Source organism: Lissotriton helveticus, chromosome 1_1 (genome assembly GCF_964261635.1).
Source record: "Lissotriton helveticus chromosome 1_1, aLisHel1.1, whole genome shotgun sequence".
Lineage (NCBI taxonomy): Eukaryota > Metazoa > Chordata > Amphibia > Caudata > Salamandridae > Lissotriton > Lissotriton helveticus.
This window is the reverse complement of record NC_136057.1, coordinates 2,074,945,106-2,074,969,479: the sequence shown is the minus strand read 5'-3', so window position 1 is coordinate 2,074,969,479 and position 24,374 is coordinate 2,074,945,106. Positions and strand designations below refer to the sequence as shown.

General features: G+C 43.7%; 1 protein-coding gene across 14 annotated transcripts in view; it reads right to left on the bottom strand.

Moving 5' to 3' along the window:
• The window catches only part of ODF2L (outer dense fiber of sperm tails 2 like), a 362,023-nt gene that overhangs the window by 114,306 nt on the left and 223,343 nt on the right, over nt 1-24,374 (bottom strand). For 9 of the 14 annotated variants that reach the window (XM_078645363.1, XM_078645402.1, XM_078645373.1 and 6 more), the window contains one exon: nt 17,118-17,276. The exons of the other annotated variants lie outside the window; for them this stretch is intronic. In XM_078645363.1, coding sequence (XP_078501489.1) covers nt 17,118-17,276 — 159 coding nt within the window. The remainder of the gene's footprint in view (nt 1-17,117; nt 17,277-24,374) is intronic. 14 annotated transcript variants of the gene reach the window in all.

Below are 24,374 nucleotides of genomic sequence, written 5' to 3'. Positions count from 1 at the left end.
TGGGCACAGATCCAGTTGGTGTTGATTCAGGACATGTCTCATTCTCAGTTGTACGTGTGATCCCAAACACACTGATAAATATACATGGATTACTTGCGCCCTTGCCACCACCAGAAGGCAGTTGGCCCAACTACTTGCTCGATCTCCGCCTCTCTGGAAGGCCTTGTTCGTTCGCTGTATTAAGACTAATAGGCATGGAAGTGTCTGTTGCAGTGTCTCTACCTGTACAGGCCAGAGCTAAAACATTTTTTGTGGCATCCAATCCCTCCTCCACAATACCAATTTCATTGTTAATGGCTGGGTGTCGCTTCTTACTTGCCATACCAGAAACAATTGATGTGTCAGATTTTTCTCATACCCATGGCAGTAGCTCCAGCGGGGTTTTCCACGGGCTCAAAACTTGGCCCCAGCGCAGCCCGCATGTGTCCCATGCAGCGGGAGTGCTGGAAGCCCTTTATGTGCCCGTTGCCGCACTGAGGGCAGACAGGCGGCTCCGGCCGCAAAAAACACTGGAGCTCTTAGTCCTGTGCGATGAGAATGGAATCCCGTGCAGCGGGAGTGCTGGAAGTCCTTTATGCACCCGTTGGTGCACTGAAAGCAGGCAGGTGGCTACGGCCACAAAGAACACTGGTACCTGTAGTCACAGGTGATGAGAAGGGAGTTAACTTTATGTATTGCTGTTGAAACTGGCAAGCGAGCAATAGCAACTCTAGGTAGCGGGCTATGGAGTGATTGTTTTTAAATCACTCTAAGATCTCGTTAGGGTTGTCAGAAAAAGACTAGAGTCATCAAAGGGCATGTCAATCAGAGACACCTGGATATCCCCCAAAAACCTTGTTACACACATTTAACAAAGACACCGCTATATTGGTGACCATGGTATGACCCACACAGTCTAAAGTGTCAAGACCAGCAGGTAACACACACATCAGGGCATCCGACCTATCTTGGACGCTTTATGTAAATGTTGCCCCGAGGCCCTTTGGAATGGCTTACAATTTGTTGATTATCTTCTACAGTATGAGTGTACCTACCCAGAATGTAGACCACATTCAGAGCACAAAAGGCCATACTAGTTGAGGAGAACAACTTATTTCTAAACGTGTCAATACGCTTAGAATCCCTGTCCAGATGAGTAGAAGGAAAGGCATTTGGTTTGACCATACTCGTTGACGCCTGCACTGCAAGACTTTCTGGAGTTGGGACTGAGTAAGAAATGTACAGTCACAAAGGGTTGGCCTATGCTGCCAAGCCACAGGTCAAATGACTGAAGGGGCTAAGCACATCATCATCCAAATGGCCCCAAAGTGCCTCACCGAAGGGCAATAGAGGCAATGTAGTGGCCGGCCATGAAAAAGAATTTCAGTAAGTAGGTTGGGTTTTGTTTCTACAGTGGGAGGTTGTAGGTCACACAGGCAATTTCTGGAGTGTTGTCCAACACACTCATATTCTGTATGTCCAAACAGTGCCCTGCATCATATATCAAAATGAGGGCTTAATAACAACATTATCATCATGGGAAATATGGTACAACTAATGGAATGCATGCAATTCCGTTACAATCAGGGCCCTCACCTCTTGCAGTACTGGCATCTTGAAATATCCTGTAGATTAGAATACTGCAGTGACCTGGGGAGGTTTGTATACTTCACGTTACATATGTTTTATGTTTGTGCCACAGCAAAACTAATCAGTTTTTTATTTATAAGTTTAGACACCAAAGAGAATAATTGAAGAATAGGTTACTTCCACCTGGACATAAGCTCCAATGTAATATGAGGACGAGTGGTGAAGCACTCGATAGATGGCCTGGTTCAGTTTACCAATACTGTCTTGGCCTCGTTTATGCAACAAATATCAGTTTGCATGGCTCTTTCTTCCCTTTGGCAAGGACGTTTGTGACCAGTTAAAACGGAAGAAAAACATATGCAGAAGTTCATTGAAATGCTCTAATCCCCACCCTTAATGGTAATGGCTGCTGGCACAGAGATGGTATTTTCTGTTCTTCCAAGTTGCAAGAATGTCCAGCGAGGGATGATCACATTTCACAATTGTTAACTTAGCCGGTGTGGAACTCACACTCATCCAAGTCATGACATTTTGAGAGAGTTAAACTGAGGGCATCTGCCTAATCATTGGGAGAACTCTGCAGATGTCCTACCATCACAGGTGGCTGCTGCTGGATATCACTGGCCCCACAGCTGTTGAGCTTTGTCTAACAGGATGCATAGTTTCGTTCCACCAAGTTTGGCAATTTAAACTATCAATGTAGACCCAGCAAATAGCAAATAACTCCAAGACACTGAAGTGAAGACTCTAAGCTACCAACCATTTTGATTTTCTCACTAAGTCCTGCATGTGAACTTCCCATCTGCCCACTGACATGTCCGATGTTATTGTCATTTGATTTTGAGGGAGCGTAAATAGAACACCTTCAAAAGATTATATGGTATTCTCCACTGCAATAATGTTTGTTTCAGACAGCGAGTAACAGTGACTTAGTCTTCGCATGAATCTTTGGCCTGCAGCCATTCATGCTGTAATTGTTAACAGTATTTCTATAGCGCATTACTTCCCGGAGGCGTCTAAGCACTATTCAATTCCGGCTAGGCATTTCACTAGGTCCGAAAAAGGCTATTGGGATCTGAACAGCCAGGATTTACCTCTTTCTTGAAAGCTAGAAGACTGGATATTGTTTTCATGGAGAGAGGCAGTGTGTTCCACGCTTTAGCTGCTCCAGCACTATGCTCTCCCCCCGTACTTTTTGTATCTTGGTAGTATTAATAAATTAGCAGACCATGATCGAAGATTTTTGACAGGGAGATATCGTTTGAAACTCTGGTTCAGGGATTTGGGGCAAAGATTATGGAATACTTTGTAAAGTAAACATAGTATCTTAAAAGTTATGCTTTGTTTAACTGGAAGCCAGTGCAAACTTTAATTCTTGAGGCACTGAGCAATTTTGGAGAATATTCAACAAGAAGCCTGGCTGCCGCATTTTGTAAAAGCTGAAGTTTATTGATATTATACTTGAGAGTAGTCAGAAGCAGACTATTGCAATGGTCAATCTTGGACAAAATTAGCAATGTTACTAATGTCTTTTGAAGTTTATATGGTATAAAAGGGAAAACCTTTTTAATTATTCGGAGTGTAAAAAGTAGAAGTGAGTTTATTTACCTGATCAGCAAAATTGAGTTGGTTATCGATAATCACCCCCAGGTTTCAAACCTTTTCCACTGGGGGGGATAGGGGCCATAATGCCAGTCAGACTGATGGCCCCCAGAAAGAGGAATGTGGTCCTAAAAGTAAAACTTATGTTTTTGCTGCATTTAATTTAGAGCAGTTACTGTCCATCCAGTTATGGATAGCCAGCATGCAATCATGAAATCTGGGCTCTATGCTTATATCGTTCTTACCTATAGAGACGAGAATTAGAATATCATCGGCATAGGTTGTAAGAGAGAACCCAAAGCTTCTTATCAAATTTCCTAGTAGGGAAACATAGATATTAAAAAGGGTAGGGTTCTGTGAGGTCCCCTGCGGAAAGAGACAAAATTCTCCAGTTATACTATTTGCTCCTGATCCGTTAAGTAGGATATTAGCAGGTCCCATGCTAGATCAGTGACCCTGCAGGTTGCACGCCGTGCTAACAGTAAGTCATGGCTGATTGTATCAAAGGCAGCTGAGAGATCAAGCAGAACAAAGGCTGTCCCCTTTCCTTGATCTATAATCTGCCTGATCTCTTCGGTTGCCTTGATCAGTGCTGTCTCAGTGCTATGGCGTTTCAGAAAGCCGAATTGTGTTGTGTCCAACAATTTATTTGATTCAATGAAAGTTATCAGCTGTTCAAAACATTTTCGGCTATTTTGGCTGGTAGTGGAAGGAGGGAGATTGATCGATAGTTTAAGGAATCCTTTTGGTCCAATGAGGCTTTTTTTAGTAAGGGGATCAGTACATCTTTCTTACAAATATTTCGGAATACCCCGGTTTTACACATGGTTTGAAAGATGAGCATTAATTTGGGTGAAGAAACTTCTGCTACCAGTTGAAGTAGGTTAGGTGGGCAGGGGTCGTATGGGGAACCTGAAGTAGCATTTTTCAGTAATTTTATCGAATCCTCATTTGATGGAGCAGTAAATTATTTGAGGATTTTAGTTGCCTCTAACAGCTGACTAACTCCCGCTGGATGGTCAAATAAAGAGCATGCAACAAGGGATCCGTAAAATGTATGAAGGCATTTGTCCTGCAAGTGGCTTTTACTGTCTGAATGAAACTGAGTCACAGTTGAAACTGGCTGTGGCTAGGACCATCAATTACGCACTCAATGTGGGAGAAGGGAATGCTTTACCTAGAGTAATGCTGAGAAAAGTACCTAAGAAGGTTAGGAAAGTGCTCAGCGTAGGAAGGATTTTGCCTTGTTCAAGGCAGGCATAGGATATGATGAGTTTTCTCTTTCCTTTGGTGTTGAACCTTTTATCCACCAACTGGAATATGGAAAAACCTGGCTACCTTTTTCCTGTAGATGTGCTGCCACAGACACTTCTGAAGACTCTTGGGGCCAACCTAAAGCTGAATGAAAGTGCAACATACTGAAAACACTGTCCATCCAAGGAAATCACAGATACAGGCTTTCATTCTCAAGAAAGGAAATAAAGAAGTGAGTATGTAGACGGTCTAAGGGCTTCAGGAATTTCCATTTTTGAGGCATCAGAAGCACATCCTTAAGTGTGATCATTATAACGAGCTGGGTCTTCCACAACTTATTAAGATCCCAGTCTCCCATCTTCTATTTGATTAAGGACCTTGAATAAAAGCCCTAATTGTGTTGGTTCTTCTTTACTTTCTAGAAAGCACCCTGGATCAGAAGACTGAGGTTTTTATCTGGCAACTGGTCCAGTTGGTGAAGACATTCTCAGATTGATGGGTGGTCAGCATATGCCCTCAATGGACCGTCTGGAATCAACACTCCCCACCCTCTCCCTACAACAATGTGAAAGATGGGGGTGGCAGGAAATCAGGATCTTTTGTTTGGATCTTATCCTCAGGAGCATGATGAACCCTGTTGCTTTTCTGGTCCGGTCTTTGTGTCTGTAACAGTATTTGTCGCTTAGAAATGTTGTAAGACTTTTTTGGGCAGGAGTGGAAGGTACTAATATCCCTATGCATTTGTTTACTATATTGACCTAAAACAGTCAGTGGATTTGCCGCTTCAATGAAAGTTTGCTGCCATGGAACTCCCTCTTTTCCCTAATGTGTCAATACATAATCCATCCCAATCAGCAGGAATAGAGGTAGGCATGACTAGATTGCGTTATCTCCTTTGAGTCACTGCAGTAATTACTAAATCTAGGCATAGGTTGCACATAAGGCAGAATTGTGCAGAGTCTGGAGCAAGGTATTCCAGTAACAGGAATTGAACTATGAGAGGTAACATGGCCGGGGTTCTTATCAGCTTAAATCCTAGTTGCCACACATTGCTCATATTAGGGATGGACTTATCACACGTGTTGGGTTGTTCTTTAAAAAAATTTGGACAGGAAACACAGCTGCTCTGACATGGTCAAGGGAAGGCTACATTTTTTTTGCTGTTCTTTCATGCAGAACATGAATCCTAGAAATATTGTCCAGTGCAGATTACAACTGAGATGGTGTCTCCTGTCCATTATCTGGCATGAGCAAATCCTCACTGTCTTCTTGATCCTGAATGTTGTAGGTATTATTGTCATCTTGATCCACGTCCTCCAATGCTGGCCCATTGTCCACATCTTGGAATTCATCATCATTCACCTCTGCACTCTAGTCACATAAATGCTCTGGTGTTGGCAGAATTAGCACCAACTCAAGAAAATGCTGAGGCACTGGTGAAGGAAGTTGAAGCAGAGGACAGAACGTTGCAGCGGTGATGTAAACAGTTGATTGACAGGCAGAGCAGGCTCAATCAATCAATCATTTGTAAAGCGCACTACATACCTGCGAGGGTTTCAAGTCGCTGGGGGTGTGGGGGGTCGCTACTGATCAAAAAGCCATGTCTTGAGTATCCTCCTGAAGGTCAGCAGGTCTTGGGTCTGTCGTAGGCTCAGTGGGAGGGTGTTCCATGTCTTGGCGGCGAGGTGGGAGAAGGATCTCCCACCGGTGGCTGTTCTTCGGATGTGCGGGACGGTGGCGAGTGAGAGGTCGGTGGAGCGTAGCTGGCGGTTGGGGATGTAGAAGGAGAGCCGTCTGTTGAGGTAGGCTGGGCCAGTCTTGTGGAGTGCCTTGTGAGCGTGGGTGAGGAGCTTGAAGAACATCCTCTTGTTGACGGGGAGCCCGTGCAGGTTTCTCAGGTGGGTGGTTATGTGGCCATGGCATGGTACGTCGAGGATCAGTCGTGCGGAGGCGTTTTGGATACGTTGTAGTCGTTTGATGAGCTTGGTCGGGGCTCCCACATAGAGGGCGATTCCGTAGTCGAGTCTGCTGCTGACGAGGGCCTGGGTGACTGTCTTTCTTGTATCTGTCGGGATCCATCTGTGATTGAGTTGGGACTGGCGTTACCATTCTCATGCAGATACTTTTTATCATTTGTTGAAATAGCAAAAAATATTCATTAGGAACCTTCACCATCTGTGTTCCTGATGAACAAGTTACTTACCTTTAGTGATGCTCTTTCCAGTGAATACTCTATGCAAATGCAGATTCCTCGCCTTGTGAATATTCCCCCGGCATCAGTCTGGCTCTGGAAAGTGGCGGCAGGTGGTACCGTGGGTATCCTCACGGTCTTCATTCTGTGGCGGAAATGATGAATGGAGCTGCACATATGTGCCACCACGCGTGCTGAGGTCCATCAGCGAATTGGCATTTCCAGGTTGGGACTTTTTTTTACATGGAAAAAGATCCATTCCATAGAGCAGGGAACTGGGAGGGCAGTGAGGAATTTGCAGCTAGAAAGGGTATGCACTGGAAAAAGCGTTACCGAAGGTAAGTAATTTGTTTCTTCTGATGGATACTTCTAACTGCAGATTAATCACCTTGTGAATAGATACCAATGACCACTTCAAGCTTGTGAATATCATTCAGACTCCAACCGCCCACACACCTCTCCAATTGAAATGCGTACTACTCAACTGCAGATCAGAGAGTAAACATGCATCCGATATCTTTGACCTCATTCTAAACAATGAGGTTGATGATATCATCCTCACGGAAACCTGGCTAGACTGCTCGTCCACCCCTATCATTGACTGCGCATTCAACTCACCATGAGCGGCTCATTGCCTCCAGAGTTAGCACCAACGTCTCTTGAAACTGCTTTACTCCACTCAGCGAAAGAGATATTCACAACACTCTGCTGGTGATCAACCATTCTAATCATTTCATGGACCCGCTACCTCCACCCATTTTCAAAGATACCAAGGAGACTATCATCCCAGTAAGGATAAGGATCGTCAACACCTCACTGTTACAAGGCACGATCCCCAATTGCCTAAAAGTAGCGCAAATCTCCCCCATCCTAAAAAACAACAGCAGGCAGCTCTGCCCTCAATAACTTTAGGCCAATCTCCACCATCCCCACGCTGGCTAAACTGCTTGAAAAATGCGTGCAGATGCAACTTTGTGAACACATGAAGCATTTCCAACTCCTGGACCAACATCAATCAGTATTCAGAGAGGTCACAGCATGGAATCTGCGCTAAATCACATTACGGATGACATTCTAAAAATACTAGACCAAAACAAAGGTTTTAGCAGATTTTATTGCAGAGAACGATCCAACTAAAGATGGTTATTTCTGCACTACCCTGCCTTTCATTGCCCATAGGAAGCTCATAAAGGGCTGATTGATCATTCCTGAAACATTGAGGGCTCATTTGGGATATAATCAATGCAGTCTCGTCTCTTTTCTAGGGGATGAGGCAGAGCAAAGTATGCCAGAAGAGTAATAGCCTGCCCGACACTGAATGGTGTTACTATTTTCGGCAGAAATGCAGCTCGGGTTCACAGCACCAGCTTGTCTGAAATGTTGTTGTTTAGGGCGGCTAGACAGACAGAACCTGCTGCGCACTCACAAAATGAGCAGATGTTATCAGTCACAAAGACTGTTTTCAGGGACAAGAGGTGTAGTGGACACCTGAGCACTGGTTCAAAAGGGGTGCACATAAGAAATAAATGCAGGTACCTATTGTGGCATGACAAAAAGCTTCTGCAGAAACATGTTTTGAAAATCTTCAAGAAATCTCATCACAACAAGCAATTTGCACAAAGAAGGGCGATCTGGCAACCTCAAAAAGCTGAAAGAGCCGGCGAATAGCTTTTAACAGAACCTCGCTGGTCCAAAAATTAAACAAATGAATAAACATCTCTCCAGAGGCTGTGATGGGTACATCTGGCGTTTGCAAAGCAATCCACAAACTTGTATAAGGGCCCGGCATACTGTGACCTTGTGGAAGGGCATTTAGCTGCCAAGGTAACATCAACAGCCTCTGGAGAGAAAACAAAAGGAATCTCCATTCATGTAAGTGAAGGTTGAACTGTCCCAGGCCCATGACACCGCCCTGATGCTGCTACAGAAGATCCATCGGAAGCAGCATGTTGATTGGAGAACAGATGCTCATGCCCAGGAGTTCTGGATACTTCTCTCTCCTGGCCCAATGCAAAACCACTAGGATGATTTGGCCTGGCTGTTTCTGATGTTCTTGAGAACTCGAACCAGGAGATGCTGGGGCGTGAAGGCCTATCATAATCTCTTAAGATTGAGCCTTCTTGGGTCGTCCAGTGTACAATTGTTTTTGCCTTTGCACGTTCTCAGCAGTGGCGAAAAGGCTGAGCCAGAATTCAACATTTTGCTGGACAACGACCTGCACTACCTCATGTTGTAACTGCTAACTGTGATCTGCCAGGCATTGGTAGCCGACTACGTCTACCCTGGTATTTAATGCTCCCAACAGGTGGTTCCGGGCCAAAGAAATGCCCTGACAGTTCAGCCAGCTCCAGAGATGCAGTGCCACAAGACCCACTTGCTGTAGTACCATATTGTGGTGGGGAAGTACGTGAGAACCAGTAACAGTCTCCCTTTAATGGTTGGCAGGAAGGCCTTCAACACCAAGTGCATCACTCTTAATTCCAACCGACGGATGTGGGATAGGGTTTCTGCCAAAGTACTATGATCTCCACTTGTCCCTGATGGCCGGCTCAACCTAGCAGCGTTGCATCAGTCACCACCGTCCGCTCTGGGTGGGGTAAGGAGAAGGGTCTGTTACTTGTCCATATGCAGCCACCACTGCAGATCTGTTGCAATCTCCTCCAAAAACATGGATGGAATCCGTAGGTTCCCCTAGTGATGCACCTACTGGGACATCACATCCCACTGCAGATTCATGTGCTATCTGGCAAGATCCCCCAACGCCTGTACGCCTGCAGAGCAGGAATATGGAAATAAGTATCCTGCAGGTCCAATGCTACCATTCAATCTCAAAGATGCATAGCAGACAGAACCTGGGAAGCAGGAGCATCTTGAATTGGTCTTTTTCGCAAGAAGGTATTGAGAGGGTGAAGATCTAAAATCGAACAAGTGTCTCCATCCTTCTTTGCCACAAGGAAGCAAAAGGAATAACACCCACTTCCTGGTTCTGATGGCAAAAACCTCTCTATTACCCATTTGGCCAAAAGGGCCTGCAATTCCTAATGAAAAACAGATATATGTACTTCCGTCAGCCACAATGGTGTAGGTGGAGGGTGCAGTAAGGTAGGAGGAAAGAGGAGAGCATAACCCCATTGTACAGTCTGAAGGACCAATTTGTCGGGAGTACAGTCTTGCAACTCCTGGAGTAAATGGTGAATCCTGGTTCCTTTATGGTGTCCGAGTGTCAAAAAGGACATACTAAAGCAGTTTTGAAGCTGTGGTTGCAGAAAAGACAGGGTACTGAGCTGTGCATTGTCCCTGATGTCTTGGATTTTGTCTCTGGGAGATGCGACATGACTTTGAAAGGAATGTTGGGTATGCTGCACTGGCGGGGAGGTCTGGAATGGTCTGTACCCCTGGTATAGCCACAAAAGGGAAGAAATTGTTGAGGAAACTTCCTTGCAGGTGTAGAGAGACCCAAATCGTGACCTTTAACTCGACTCACTTTGAACTGTTTGAGGTCAGATTCCACCTTCTCTGAGAGGCATGAGGGTTTTAGAATGGCATGACCATCAAGGGTGCCTGTAATTCCCCGAGAAGCCGGTGGACTTCATCCAAGAGTGATACCAAAGCACCACATTCAAGCAAGTTGCTGCAGCCGGTCTGCTGAGTACAGCAGCCTGACCAGAGAGCAAGAACATAGTTTTGCCAAAAAGCTTATCCATAACTGCTTCACTAAAGGGCATAAGATGTTCCGTAGGTGCCTCATCAGGTTGAAGGACCTCTGTAAGAAAATAGTTTTAACCTCTGTAGTTGGGAGCTGTAGTTCAAGGACCTCTTCAGCTCGTCTGATCATGACCACAAATGATGTTCTCTCCTCCGTGGCTGAAGCAGGACGGGAGACTAATCCAGTGTCTGGGCAGGTATCCAAGCCACTGGCATCTTTTAGCTCTACATATCAGTTTTCTTCACCATATTGTGGACCAAATTTGTCTCAGTCATCACCAAATTCTGACTTCAGTCTGAATCTGAGCCAAACATCTGCTGTAGTGGCTGTGCTGAATGTATGGTAATGTCAGCGTGTTGGAGTCTGAAGGATTGCCAAGTGACGATGCCTGCAATGGGATCAGGGCACAGGGTTAGCCGTGTTTGAGACAAGTTCGACTTGGAGTCAGAAAACATTACATGGAGTGGATCCCTCTCCAGTGCTGTCGATGTTGAGGACACCAGCACAGACTGCAGCACCAGAACCTAAGTCAGCACTGAACCTGGTGCAGAACCTGAAGCGGGTTCTAAGGATACAGATGGTGCTGAGGGCAAACTCGCCTGTGGTAGCCCAACTAGAGGCCCTTGGGGACTGGAGACGTGTCAGAGGGAACAGAAGTGTGCAGATAATGCACAGCATAGCCTCCCTAAAGTCCTACATTTGCTGTTAAATCACAGAATGCACACACTGCACCACCTACCAAGCCCAGGAGTACTGCTTTAGAATAATTTCCCCAATCAAGTCTGACCCCAGGGAAATATCCACAAGGTGAATAATCTGCGGTTAGAATGATCAATTAGAAGTATAATGTGAAGCTCAGGCATAGTGTGTTGATACGAAGGATCATACCTATCAAAATGTCTTGGATTTTTGTAGATGTCATTTTTGTAGCAAGGTTGAGACTCTTCTTAATTGTACTTCGCGACATATTGAACTTTCAACTGCAGTGGACTATATACTTTCTGAGACTGCTCTCCTTCTGTAACAAACAATTTCCTTATTCGCTTCCAGAATAAGAGTGGATGGATGGTCAAAGAGGCAAAGGGTGCTTTGCAAAGGTCATTGTTAACTCCTGCAATGGGGAATGGAGGAACCTCCAAAAGGGAAGATCAAACCATGAAGGGCAATGAAGACGGCTGAAGAGACTACTGTCAGCAGCAAGAAAGCACAGAAGGCGAGAAGACCATCTGCTTTGACAAGGTGAATGCCGACCACAAAGTGCTGACCGTGGTTGATCAGGAGGTTACCGGCAAGGACAAGGGAACCACTAGATGAGGCTCTCAACCAAGTCGGCCATCGACAAAGCTGTGGAGGAGAAGATTCCTGTTGACAGAGAGATGGTGAACTACAATGACTGAGGAACAGATGATTTGGCCCTCGCTGTCTTTTAGGCCGTCGTCAATGTCTGTTTCAGCAGGAAAGTGACGAGATATACGTCTAGGTCACTTTTTGCGCCAGTTTTACAAAGGACTAGCCAAAAGAATGCAAAAAGAACAATTGATGGACAGAATGCTGAACAATGTCATACATTCACCCCAATACAGAGATCTGGGCCAAAATCCATCGTTTTTTTGCTCACCATGCCATTCCAGTTTGGACACAGCCATATGCAAATCAGTCTTGACCATGAGCCCAATGGGAACAGTCCAGCCCGAACTGCCAGGCCAGGTCCTCCTTGGACTGGAAACAAGCATCCTAGGACCGGTTTCGGGCTTTCAGCCCTCATCAGCCAGGATAGCTTGACTCCAGTGGCATGGAGAGCATCAGACCCATGTCTGGGCATACCCGTCCCAATCGGGGTGACAAATTCAAAAAGAACAATTGATGGGCAGAATGCAGAACAATGTCATACATTCACCCCAGTATAGAGATCTGGGCCTAAATCCATTGTTTTTTTGCTCACCATGCCATTCCAGTTTGGACCCAGCCATATGCAAACCAGTCTTGACCCTGTGCCCAGAATGATCACAGTTTAACTGAAGGCAGGTGAACTGCTTTTTCAGAGCAGAGGCACGTTTAGGAAGAACCCATCTGGGAGAAATTCGACATCTCAAGGTGCTTTCTTTTGTGTGCCTTTTTAGTGTATATTCCTAAATGGGAACTACTTGCAGAATAATCCATTGCAGCGAGAATCCCCTGAAAAAGCTGAAAGGGGCATTGTGTTGTGCTTTTGCAGATCTAAAACCATCCTCCTGTCTCTCTCACCTGGAGTTTTTGACATGAAAGAATTACAGATGTAATTATTTAAGCAGTAAATGTACTTGAGGTGCAGCTCATTAGAAAAGTCATTTTAAATGATAAGCTGAACAGGCCTTAAAGGGAGAACGTGTCCTTCTCTGAGCAGAAGTTGACATCCTGGTTAAAATCTCCCCTGGCCACATACACCAATTATCAAGAAACAACTCAGTGGGACCCAGAGGCTGAAGCTCAGCCTGGAATGTTGTCCAGAGAAGAATGTATTTATTTATTAATCTTGTAGAGCGCAACAGCTACCAAAAAAGGGTTTCTCGGCTCTGGACGGACTAGGTGCAGGTTATAGCATATTTGTACCGGTGACAGAGTTACTGGTTAAATAGCCAGGTCTTGAGGGATCTGCGGATCCGTGTATAGATGGTTTCTTTGCGGATGTCCGGGGGAAGAGAGTTCCAAAGTGATGAAAGATCAAAGAATAGATGAAATCTTTATTTTCGGATTTAGAAGCAGTAGATAGAGAAGGGGTCTGTCCATGGACTCCCTCACACTCAATGTGAGGTAGAAAATCTGAACTATGGCGGTTATTGGCTCGACCTGGTGGTGCATTCACTCGTTTGGTGCCTTTCAATAAAGTGAATTACACTGCTAAACAAATATTGTCATTTTGTCTATGGCCATTCTGACAAAGGTTATTGCTCTTTTAAGCTGTTAGAGATTCTAACCCTGACAATGTGGAAAAATTCAAGCGTGGGAATCTATGAAAGAATCAGTACTGGACAATCAAACACTACCAACCGTCAGTCAGTCTAGTCACTGCTTATGTGGAGCAAGAAGTTATGGGATTGTGGAGACACTGGCTATACCCATGACCAGCAGAATACAGCGTTGTAGTGGGTCCCAATTCGTAAATTGTGACCCACTTCGATTGGCTACATTCACAATGGCATGAAGGGGTCTGCACACCATCATGTCAATGATTGCTTTTAGACAAAGCTATCTTTTTTTTAAAGGAAAATGGACTGCGTTTAAAAAAATTAATGAAAAGGAATAATTACACCATTTTTTTAGGAGCAGGCAGATTTCCCGTTTTTCTTTTATATAAACATTCACAAAAGGGGTTTGGGAATTGCTTACCATCTCCTTTCAGGAGACCGTATAATATATTAATATTTTGCGACCGGAGTTCAGTTGCAAAACATTAATACATCCCTAAAGGAATTCATATCTGGAAGGGTGCCCTTATCACGCCCCTTCCCAATACCGATTAGGTATCTATTCCCAAATTCAAATTGGGATCTGGAAACATCTTATTGAATCACAAATGGGGTTTGGTGAATTCAAAAATTCAATTTTGCGGTCGGAAAGTCTCTGATTTTACGAATCGGAGCCTTACCGACAGTAAAACAGCTTAGAACATGAGGGCCACAGTGTGGTGAGGCGACATCTTTTAACAAAACATTCCCCTTCGCTCTTCCTGTTAGCAATGGAACCCCTAATAGCTAATATAAAAAACAACATATCCATTAAAGGGGTGAAATTTGGAAATAAATGCGTCAAACTGGCCGCCTATGCGGACGATATCCTGATTGTGACAGAATCACCAGACACCTCCATCCCTGCACTAATGACCACCATTGACAGGTACTCCACACACTCGGGATACAAACTCAATCGGGATAAATCAGAGGTCAAGCCACTCAATTTTTTAACAGCCAAAGAGGTACTGGGAAACTCAGGGCTCTGCTGGCAAACAGAATTTGTGAAGTACCTGGGTATTGAATTCGGTGACTCCCTTATGGAGACCCTCCAACGGAATGAAAAGTTAACCTTAAACAAAATCAAAACCCACTTGGAGGGTTGGTCCCCTCGCTTCATTACTTGGTGGGGAAGAGTGGAGACCATTAAGATGATGATATCACCACTAGTTAATTACCTCATATCTATGCTCCCTCTTACTCTTACGCCTGACTTCTACCACAAATTAGACATGACTATATCAAACTTCCTTTGGAAGGGGAAAAGAGCCAGAATCAGCATAAAAAAGCTCCGCTTAGACAAAACCACTGGCGGAGTCAACCTACCAGATTTCAAAAGATATGAAACCGCCTTTCTCGCCAAGCAGGGAGCCCACTGGCTCTCACCTTCACCTGACTATACTCCAGTATGGCTAGAAATCGAGAACGAGATTCTAGAGGGTATTTCCCCTAGCGCGGCTCTCTCATCTAATCTAAACAAGCTAACCCACTTCAAATCAATATTCCATAACACAAAATCTGCTCTTCTGAAGTTTGACAGAATCCTAGAAAACAGCATTCGGGGCTCACGTTGGGAATCCTTATGGGACAACCGTAACATTTTGTATAAAGGTAAACCCCTACACATAACATCATGGATCAAAAAAGGCATACTGTTTCCATATCAACTTTTTGCGGGATCGTACCCTATCCCATTCAGTGACCTACAAATCAAATACGACCTCGAACCAATTGAATTTTATAACTTCCTTAACGTAAAAACAGCACTGTCCAAAGCCAAACTCTCCCGAACACCACCCTCCCTTCCATCATACCTAACCAGAGTGAACAGGCTAGGACACCAGGTTTCCTTCCTATATAGACTCAGTCGCCCTCAACACTCTAGCCTCATTACTCCAATTACACAATTCTGGAACAACCTTGCGTCCAAGCCAATTACAGAGGTAGATTGGACCAATACATGGGTATCCTGTATGAGACACAAAATCAGCCCCACACTTTCTCAGACAAAATACTGGCTCTTACACAAGGCCTTCTGGACACCGGCGCGATTATTTGCACACATCACCTCAGACGCCTTCTGCTGGAACTGCAAACGCGCAGAGGGTGACCTATCTCACATTATCCTAGAATGCGACTGTGTAACACATTTTTGGGAGAAGATATTCGAATTTATATCAAAACTATTCCACATTACACCAATTAAAGAGCTCCCTTATCTAGTTTTCGGATTCACCCAAGACCCTTCCCTTGAAGCAGACGATAAGGCCTTACTTGACCTCCTTCTCACGGCGGCGATCAAGACAGTCCTTAGTAACTGGAAAGATACCAATAAGGCCAACTTCGCAGGGTGGTTGAATTGGATAATCAGTTTACGCGGTGCAGATAATATCGCACTTCAGCAGACACCGTGGCGCCCCCCCACGAGAAAACTGTGGTCAACCCTTGATAATTACTTTACGACACATAAGCCACCTTAATATGGTCCACCACTGTTTACGCCACATACACTAGTGCTTGCAGTCTTCCATCATTGTACTATTTTTCATGGTACCCTTTTCCTTGATGCTAGTGGTACACAATATCTGTTACTAAATGCTTGCTGAGTTTGCGATACATGTTCTGCTGCCTCCGGCGAGATATTGGTTATTATACTCTTGAATTTGTCATCGACTTTTGATGTAACGTAATGTACAGCACTTTTACACCCTGAACTTCTGAACATAACTGTACTACTGGATCTATTCATTGTTTGTTACTGCTGAAACAACCAATAAAACTTATTGAACAGAATAAAAAACAATCCACATGGTTATTATTGATAAGAATTTAAGTATGATAATATTTCACTTGTTTTGTTGCTTTACTTTATACAGACACAAAATATGCATGTGGTTTTTGCATAGTGGCACTAAGCCACAAAGCAGCGATGCAGTCCACGAGTGATTGGATGTATGGCTGGGTTGTTAGGGAGAACATGACTGTTACTTCCTTCTTTAAAAAGGTGCATCTTCAGCTCTTTCCTAATTTGGAGCAGGGTCTGGCGCTCCTTGTGGGTACATATGTCATAAAAAATGTGATTATCAGTTTTTAACCTCATTAATTTTTACTGAAAGAGATGGGTTATTTTCCTATTAGCTCGACTCACCTGTAAATCTAAAAGTAATGGCGCACCCTCAGAAAGTAAAGGCGTTCATACGGGAATTGGGAGGGGAAATTCTGTAAACAAAAGGCATCTTAGACATTGGGTCATAAATTTACCGTTTACTATTTAAGAGAACGTCTTCAATTAATATTGAACTCATACGTACAGGGATTTAAAATATAGTCCAAAACTATCTGCGTGGACCTCTAAATTGACACGATAACAGCCAGGAAAGCATGACGCGCAACGCACCAACTTTGTAGCACAATTTAAATGAAACAAAAATTAAGAGAAAATTTTGCTGAGGATGGCTTGAGTGCCCTCCTCTGGCAGAACCGTTATTGATGTCTATTCACTATTGCAAATATGTAATGTTTTAAAAGCTGAAATAACTTGAGGCCTCCCTCATTATCACGATACTCAAATGGATTTTCTGTTTATGCCTCGAGCAAACCAAAAAGTCAAACGGAAAAAACGGAAATCCATCTGTAAAGATTAATACCGGATTGGTGGAATGGGTAATGATGGTTTGTAGGTCACGCACATCAAACCCATATATGTATTCTTAAAGATTTGAGTTGAAAGGTGTCCAGTTAGCTCGAAATACCTCCTTTTAAATATTTTAATTAACAGCAAATCAAATACGTTGTAGGTTTTAAGCACCTTTTTAGAAAGTTCTGTTACAGTGTTTGACTGGCCTGTATATTTTCTCTTGGAGACCAGGAGACTTTCCTCACACTCCTGCAAACTCCGCTCAGCTGCTTTGAGCAAGCCAGGAATATACTCGAGCTCTTTTACATGAGCGTCCATTTGGCTCAGCACCTGCACGACAGCATTGCAAAAATAGGAGCAAAAGAGAGTAACAATTCACCATTTCAATGCCTTCACATTTTTTCTAAAAAAGAACCATATACGTGTAATACAACTTGACAAGGAAAGAAATACAACATACCCAAGGTCAAAGATAGGAATAGGATTACAAACCTTTGTCAAAGTCACAAATGCTCAGGAACAGTGGCACCATTTTTGGAGCCTTTAGCCTCGACTTCAAATAAGTTAGGATAAAGTGAGTGGTTTCATGCACTAAATACCAATATCCCAGAGCGAGTGATTTATCGGGTTTAGTAAATACTTCCTATTTCAAGTGTTTCACTTGGTAATGACGATTAACATATGGAATTGTTATTTGATGCATCAAACTGCACGTTTTGCCTTTTTCCACGATATTCAACAGAGGAGACCTGTCAGAATCTGTCAGTGGGTTGCAATAATTACTGAATTGCTGAACTAGTGCCCATGAAAAAAATCTCTCATTGAGATTGGAGTACAAGTTCTGAATTGGTTTATTATACAAGGTAAACAACACAGACATCAAGTGCGGATATGAATGTATGACGGAACCACGCATGCCTTTACAACATTTCCATTACAACGCATATGCTTTTACCACGCAAAATGTTACCACTCAAAAGTTTGACATGCACGCCTTTACAACAAAAATTTAAATATTTCACAAGAAAGTATAATGCTATATATATATATATATATATATATATATATATATATATATATATATATATATATATATATATATATATATATATATATATATACACGGCTGGACGGCCGCGTATAAATTGTCGCTCCAAGGTTGTCCACCTTTGAGTAGCACACGAGCAGCAGCTCACCCTCACCTGCACAAAAATCAAGCTGCTACTCGTGTGCTACTCAAAGGTGGACAACCATGGAGCGACAATTTATATGCGGCCGTCCGGCCGCTGAGTATGCACCACCCCGTCATCCATGGGGGTCACGGAAGTGAAACAGCAGCCGTACACGGGATCGAGGACGGGCCCACTTGCGGGGTCCATACAGGACTTGATTATGTGCTTTCCGCACCACACTTCCCATAATACACAGTCTCATTTGAGACTCCCATTGGTGGGTGTGTCATATGGGAAATGGAGAAGTGGGATAGCGGTTGCGCACACCGCTTCCGTTAAAGCCCCTGAAGAGAAGCATATGGAGCTTCGAAACGCGTCGGGCAGATCCATTACGGAGCGGCATCTACAAGCGGATCCCCGCCCTCACCTACACATAAATCAAGCTGCTACTCAAAGGTGGACAACCTTGGAGCGACAATTTATACGCGGCCGTCCAGCCGCGGAGTATGCACAACCCCGTCATCCTTGGGGGTCACGGAAGTGAAACAGCAGCCGTACACGGGATCGAGGACGGGCCCACTTGCGGGGTCCATACAGGACTTGATTATGTGCTTTCCGCACCACACTTCCCATAATACACAGTCTCATTTGAGCCTCCCATTGGTGGGTGTGTCATATGGAAAATGGAGAAGTGGGTTAGCGGTTGCGCACGCCGCTTCCGTTAAAGCCCCTGAAGAGAAGCATATGGAGCTTCGAAACGCGTCGGGCAGATCCATTACGGAGCGGCATCTACAAGCGGATCTCCACCCTCACCTACACATAAATCAAGCTGCTGCTCGTGTGCTACTCAAAGGTGGACAACCTTGGAGCGACAATTTATAAGCCGCCGTACAGCCGCGGAGATGCACCACCCAGTCATCCTTGGGGGTCACGGAAGTGAAACAGCAGCCGTACACAGGATCGAGGATGGGCCCACTTGCGGGGTCCATACAGGACTTGATTATGTGCTTTCCGCACCACACTTCCCATAATACACAGTCTCATTTGAGCCTCCCATTGGTGGGTGTGTCATATGGAAAATGGAGAAGTGGGTTAGCGGTTGAGCACACCGCTTCCGTTAATTCCCCTGAAGAGAAGCATATGGGGCTTCGAAACGCGTCGGGCAGATCCATTACGGAGCGGCATCTACAAGCGGATCCCCGCCCTCACCTACACATAAATCAAGCTGCTGCTCGTGTGCTACTCAAAGGTGGACAACCTTGGAGCGACAATATATTTATTTATTTATATATTTTCAACAGATCTGCAAATAATGGCGCGCACTCAGATAAATGATGGAAAGCAGTGTTGGTTTATTTCCTCAGAATGTTGTGCTTTTCGAAAGTTACACTTCCTTGATCACACACTGAGCGCAGTGACACGGTGCTATACATACATGTTTATGGTACTCAGCATAGAAAGGGGACTTCGAGTAAAAAGTCACCCTGGGCTGCACTCCAACTGTAGCGGCCATTTTGGAACATTTCGCATATACATGTTTACATATTCGGCAATGTTAATATCACAAAAGCCTGCTTAAAAGCGGGGCTTGTTACAACCCTTATTTGCAGTAACACATAAAATTGCATTTATCACGCAAAGTCTTTTTGCCCTACCGAAATGTGTAACTATGCAGATACTATGATCGATGTGTTCAAATTTGTCAGAAAGCTCAAACTGACTAAGTGGCATACCTTGAAAGGCAGAAAAATGGGGGAAAGTATAACCAACAACAGTGCCACTCAGCCTAACTTAACAGTGGGGGATGCAAATATTCTTAGAACCATGCAGGACCTAGAATCCAACAATGAAACCACATACAGTGAGAATGTAATCGAGATAACAGAGATTGAGGGAGTCATGACTGACAAGGCAGCCTCTACCCCTTTTAAACCCAAGTCTATTTTTTACCCAATGTTACCCCATGATAATATAGACACGTTCCACGATGTAGTAGTCAAATCACTGCTGGAGTGCAAACACAAACAAGGTTAAAGATATTCTGAACTTTTCAATCTGACAATCAAGCTGAAACACATAATTGCTTCTCTTGCCAATGATAAAGAAATAATAATTGGGCCAGCTAACAAAGGGGGTAACGTTGTGCTTCAAAGTAGAGAAATGTATATCGCTGAGGCACACAGACAAGGACAAAACATTTTACTGTAGATGTAACACAACAAACTACAATGGTAGCATCACTTCAACATGGGGAAAACTATCTGAGTGGCAACAACAAGGTGTTATCTCCTGGGAAGAATATCTGATCCTTAAGAAAGACTATCCAAAACTCCTGATAACATACTTTTTTCCCAAAATACATAAGAACCCATTGACGCCCCCCCTGGTAGGCCCATCGTATCATCCATAGGAAGTGTTTTTGAAAACATCTCAAAATATGTGGACCATTTTTTGTGGAAATATGTGTCAACTCTGCCTTCTTATGTAAAAGATACGAAGGACTTTCTGTGTAAGATAGGGAACATTGCATGGGAAGAAGGATATATGTTTATCACCTTGGACGTATGTTCTTTGTACACCATTATTGACCATAACCAAGGGATCAGAGCTTGTATGCATTATTTGAATGAGATACACAATGTATCTTGCACACAGAACCATGCTTACCGATATGTACATGTGCCTCCAGAACAACATTTTCATGTTTAATGGGGATCTGTTTAAACAAATCCTGGGGCCAGCTATGGGGACTTGTTTTGCCCCTAACTTTGCGTACTTGGTCCTAGGCCTGTGGGAGGAGGAAATACGGGAAGATGACAAATATGCTGCAGATTTCGAAAAGGTTGTCATATGGCTATGGTACATAGACGACCTTTTCGTCATATGGAAGGGCAGTGAACAAGACGCTAGATACTTCATAAACTCACTGAACGAGAACAGTTACAACATCGTACTCACTCACACCAAAAGTGAGGAAGAAATGGAATTTCTTGATGTAAGGGTTAGAGCAATGGAAGACACCTTGCAAACCAGACTGTTCAGGAAAGACACAACAGCTCTTCACGCTCTCAGTGGCCACCCAGATACCCTTAAGTGGAGTATCCCCTACCGGAAGCTACTGAGAGCAAGAAGAAACTGTAGCAACAACGAGGCCTATCATGCGGAGGAAAAGATCATGCTTTCTAGGTTCAAAGACCGAGGATATCCAGAGTGGGTTCTGAATAGAGCAGTATCAAAAATGAAGAATATCACCCGAAAGAAAACTCTAGAACCTAAAGAGAATGTGAACTCTAGTGAATCCCCTGTAACCAGAGTTATTCTCACGTACAATAGAGATTCACACAAGGTACAGAAAATATTGTATGATAACTAGAATATCCTGAAGAGTGATGCCATAATAGGCCCCACTATCGGTGACAGACCGAAAATCACGTACCGTAAGGGTAGGAGCCTCAGAGACATACTAGTGCATGGGGACATCACAGAGCGTACAGACCGTGGTCAAAACAATCTCAAGGGATTTTATCCCTGTGGCCATTGCAAAGTGTGTAAGAATAGCAAGATGGTACAGGAATTCAGTACACCGAATAACAGAAACAGAACCATAACTCAATTTCTCATGTGCAGCTCTACGTGCATCTATGTCTTGGAGTGCCTGTGTAGGAAAAGGTATGTGGGGAGCACAACACTGATGGCCAAAAAGAGGGTTCTTGAACATCTCTGAGCAATTACCAACAAAGATCCCCACTACCCGGTAGCGCAGCATTTTGCCGACTACCATCTGTCCAACAGTTCGCTATTACACAACTTTGCCATAGAACAAATACAGATGGGTCCGAGAGGAGGCAATAGAGAATTGAATCTCAGGAAACGAGAATCAAAGTGGATTCTCGATCTCAAGACCAAATACCCGAAGGGACACAATTAGGACGAGGAATTAGCAACACATTTAATTGAAGAGTAATGTGGAATTTGTCCACATGTTTTTCTCCATGATGTTGTAAGATGCATTTGATGTGTATATGTGTATTTTTATAGAGTATATCCATACTCTATTTTAATTCATTTTTTCTTGTTTTCTTTATTTCACAGGAGGAAAGGAAGGGGCCCAACGAATCTTCACGGGCAACCTAACACTTGCTTTCCCTATTCTGGGAGTGCACCATTGGATGGATAGATAAGAACATTTCACTTATATTCAGTCTTCGCACTATGTTTTTCACGGTTACATGCAGCACTCGTGCTCCAAAGAAGGAATTGGTTCTTAGCCACAAGGCACCATTATTTGGTCATGCACTTTATACGACATAGGCCAGGGACTAGCGAGTGTATTAACAAGATAATAGATGTGATAGTCATATACATAGTTTCGCGACAATGCTGGTTTTTGAGCAAGAACCACTTTACATCCCTTATCGAAAAGATTGGAGTTCCAGTCTTCTTAATTAGCAGGACACACCCTCAGGGAAAGTTAATCCAAGTTCCTTTTGCCACTTGGCGCAAGTATTGGGATTATCGGTTCATAGAGGACCGGTAGCATAGGCGAAGGGTGACGTAACCACTTTGGTCACAGCCGAGGGTGCTATTTTCGTAATTAATTCCAGACATAGTCCAGACGGATTTAGGTGTGGGCAAAGTCAAGCATGATGCTGTTAATGAGTATCAGACAGCATCACTACAGTGGAGAGTGACAGAAGGCGTAACACACTGTAAACTTTACTCAGCTTTCCTTTACTGTTCTGGTTTCTTTTCCTTTTATGACTTTGCGTGAAAAAATGCAATTTTATGTGTTATTGCAAATAAGGTTTGTAACAAGCTCCTCTTTTAAGCAGACTTTTGTGGTATTAACATTGCCGAATATATAAACATGTATATGCAAAATGTTTCAAATGGCCACTACAGTTGGCGTGCAGCCCAGGGTGAAATTTTACTCGAAGTCCCCTTTCTATGCTGAGTACCATAAACATGTATGTATAGCACCTCGTCACAGCACTTCGTGTGTGATCAAGGAAGCGTAACTTTTGAAATGTGAAACATTCTGAGGAAATACACCAACACTACTTTCCAACCTTAACTCGAAGTCCCCTTTCTATGCTGAGTACCATAAACATGTATGTATAGCACCTCGTCACAGTGCTCAGTGTGTGATCAAGGAAGTGTAACTTTCGAATCGCGTAACATTCTGAGGAAATGAACCAACGCTGCTTTCCAACCTTTATCTGTGAGTGTGCCACTATTTGCTGATCTGTGGAAAACGTTTAAGCTGGCTGAGAGAGGTGTGTGTGTGTGTGTGTGTGCGTGTGCGTTTTTGTTTTTTTTAGTGGCTCTTTTATGTTGGACTATCACATGAAACCAGATGGGAGTATTCAAGGCTTTTTAAAATGGCACATTATCAGGTTGATGAAGGATGCTGAGACAGTCGAAACGCGTTCCTGTTTTAACTCGCGCTGAAAGTTACATCAAAAATACCATTTAATTTAGTGAGTGCAAGCTTTGTTTGGAGTGAAGGGAAGTGCTTTCTTATACTTACGAGGCGTGCGTGGTATTCACATCTTACTTGCGCCACCGGCATTTCGCTGCTTACTTGCGCCACCAGCGGTTGGAGCACGTCTCCCAAAGCCATGTTTCTTTAAATGACTAGCGTCAATGCTGTTGTGCCCCCGAACAACGGATATGAGTGGCAGCAGCGTCGTCTGTCCAACGCTGGGAGTCTTCGGCTGCTCTTGGCGGGGACGGAGGTTCTGTTGTGGTTACTCACTTTTAAATGGATTTGTATTCGGAGAATATATATATATATATATATATATATATATATATATATATATATATATATATATATATATATATATACATATATATATACATTGCGCCTAGATCATGTACTGAGTCAACACAAGATAATACAACTCGGTTCGCTACCAGCATGCCCTGTTTAAGGAAAGAATACAGCAATGCGTCACGCTGCAATTACGTACAGAGCAATAGGAAAACAATGCAATGCGTATCACCACCAGCATGCCCTGTGCAAGGAAGGAATAGCGTAATGCGTCACAGTGCAACTTAGCACAGTGCCATAAGTAATCACGCTAGGATCCCGTATCCTGCAAGAGAAACATAACGTAGTGCCTATCGCACTAACCCCTGAGTTTGTTAAGCACCTCTAGTGTCAGACGTTGTCCAATTTGATAGTTCATTAGCAGCAAATATGCAAAGTGTTATATGACTGTTTTTAGAAGTGTGCGACCGGTTGCCCCCA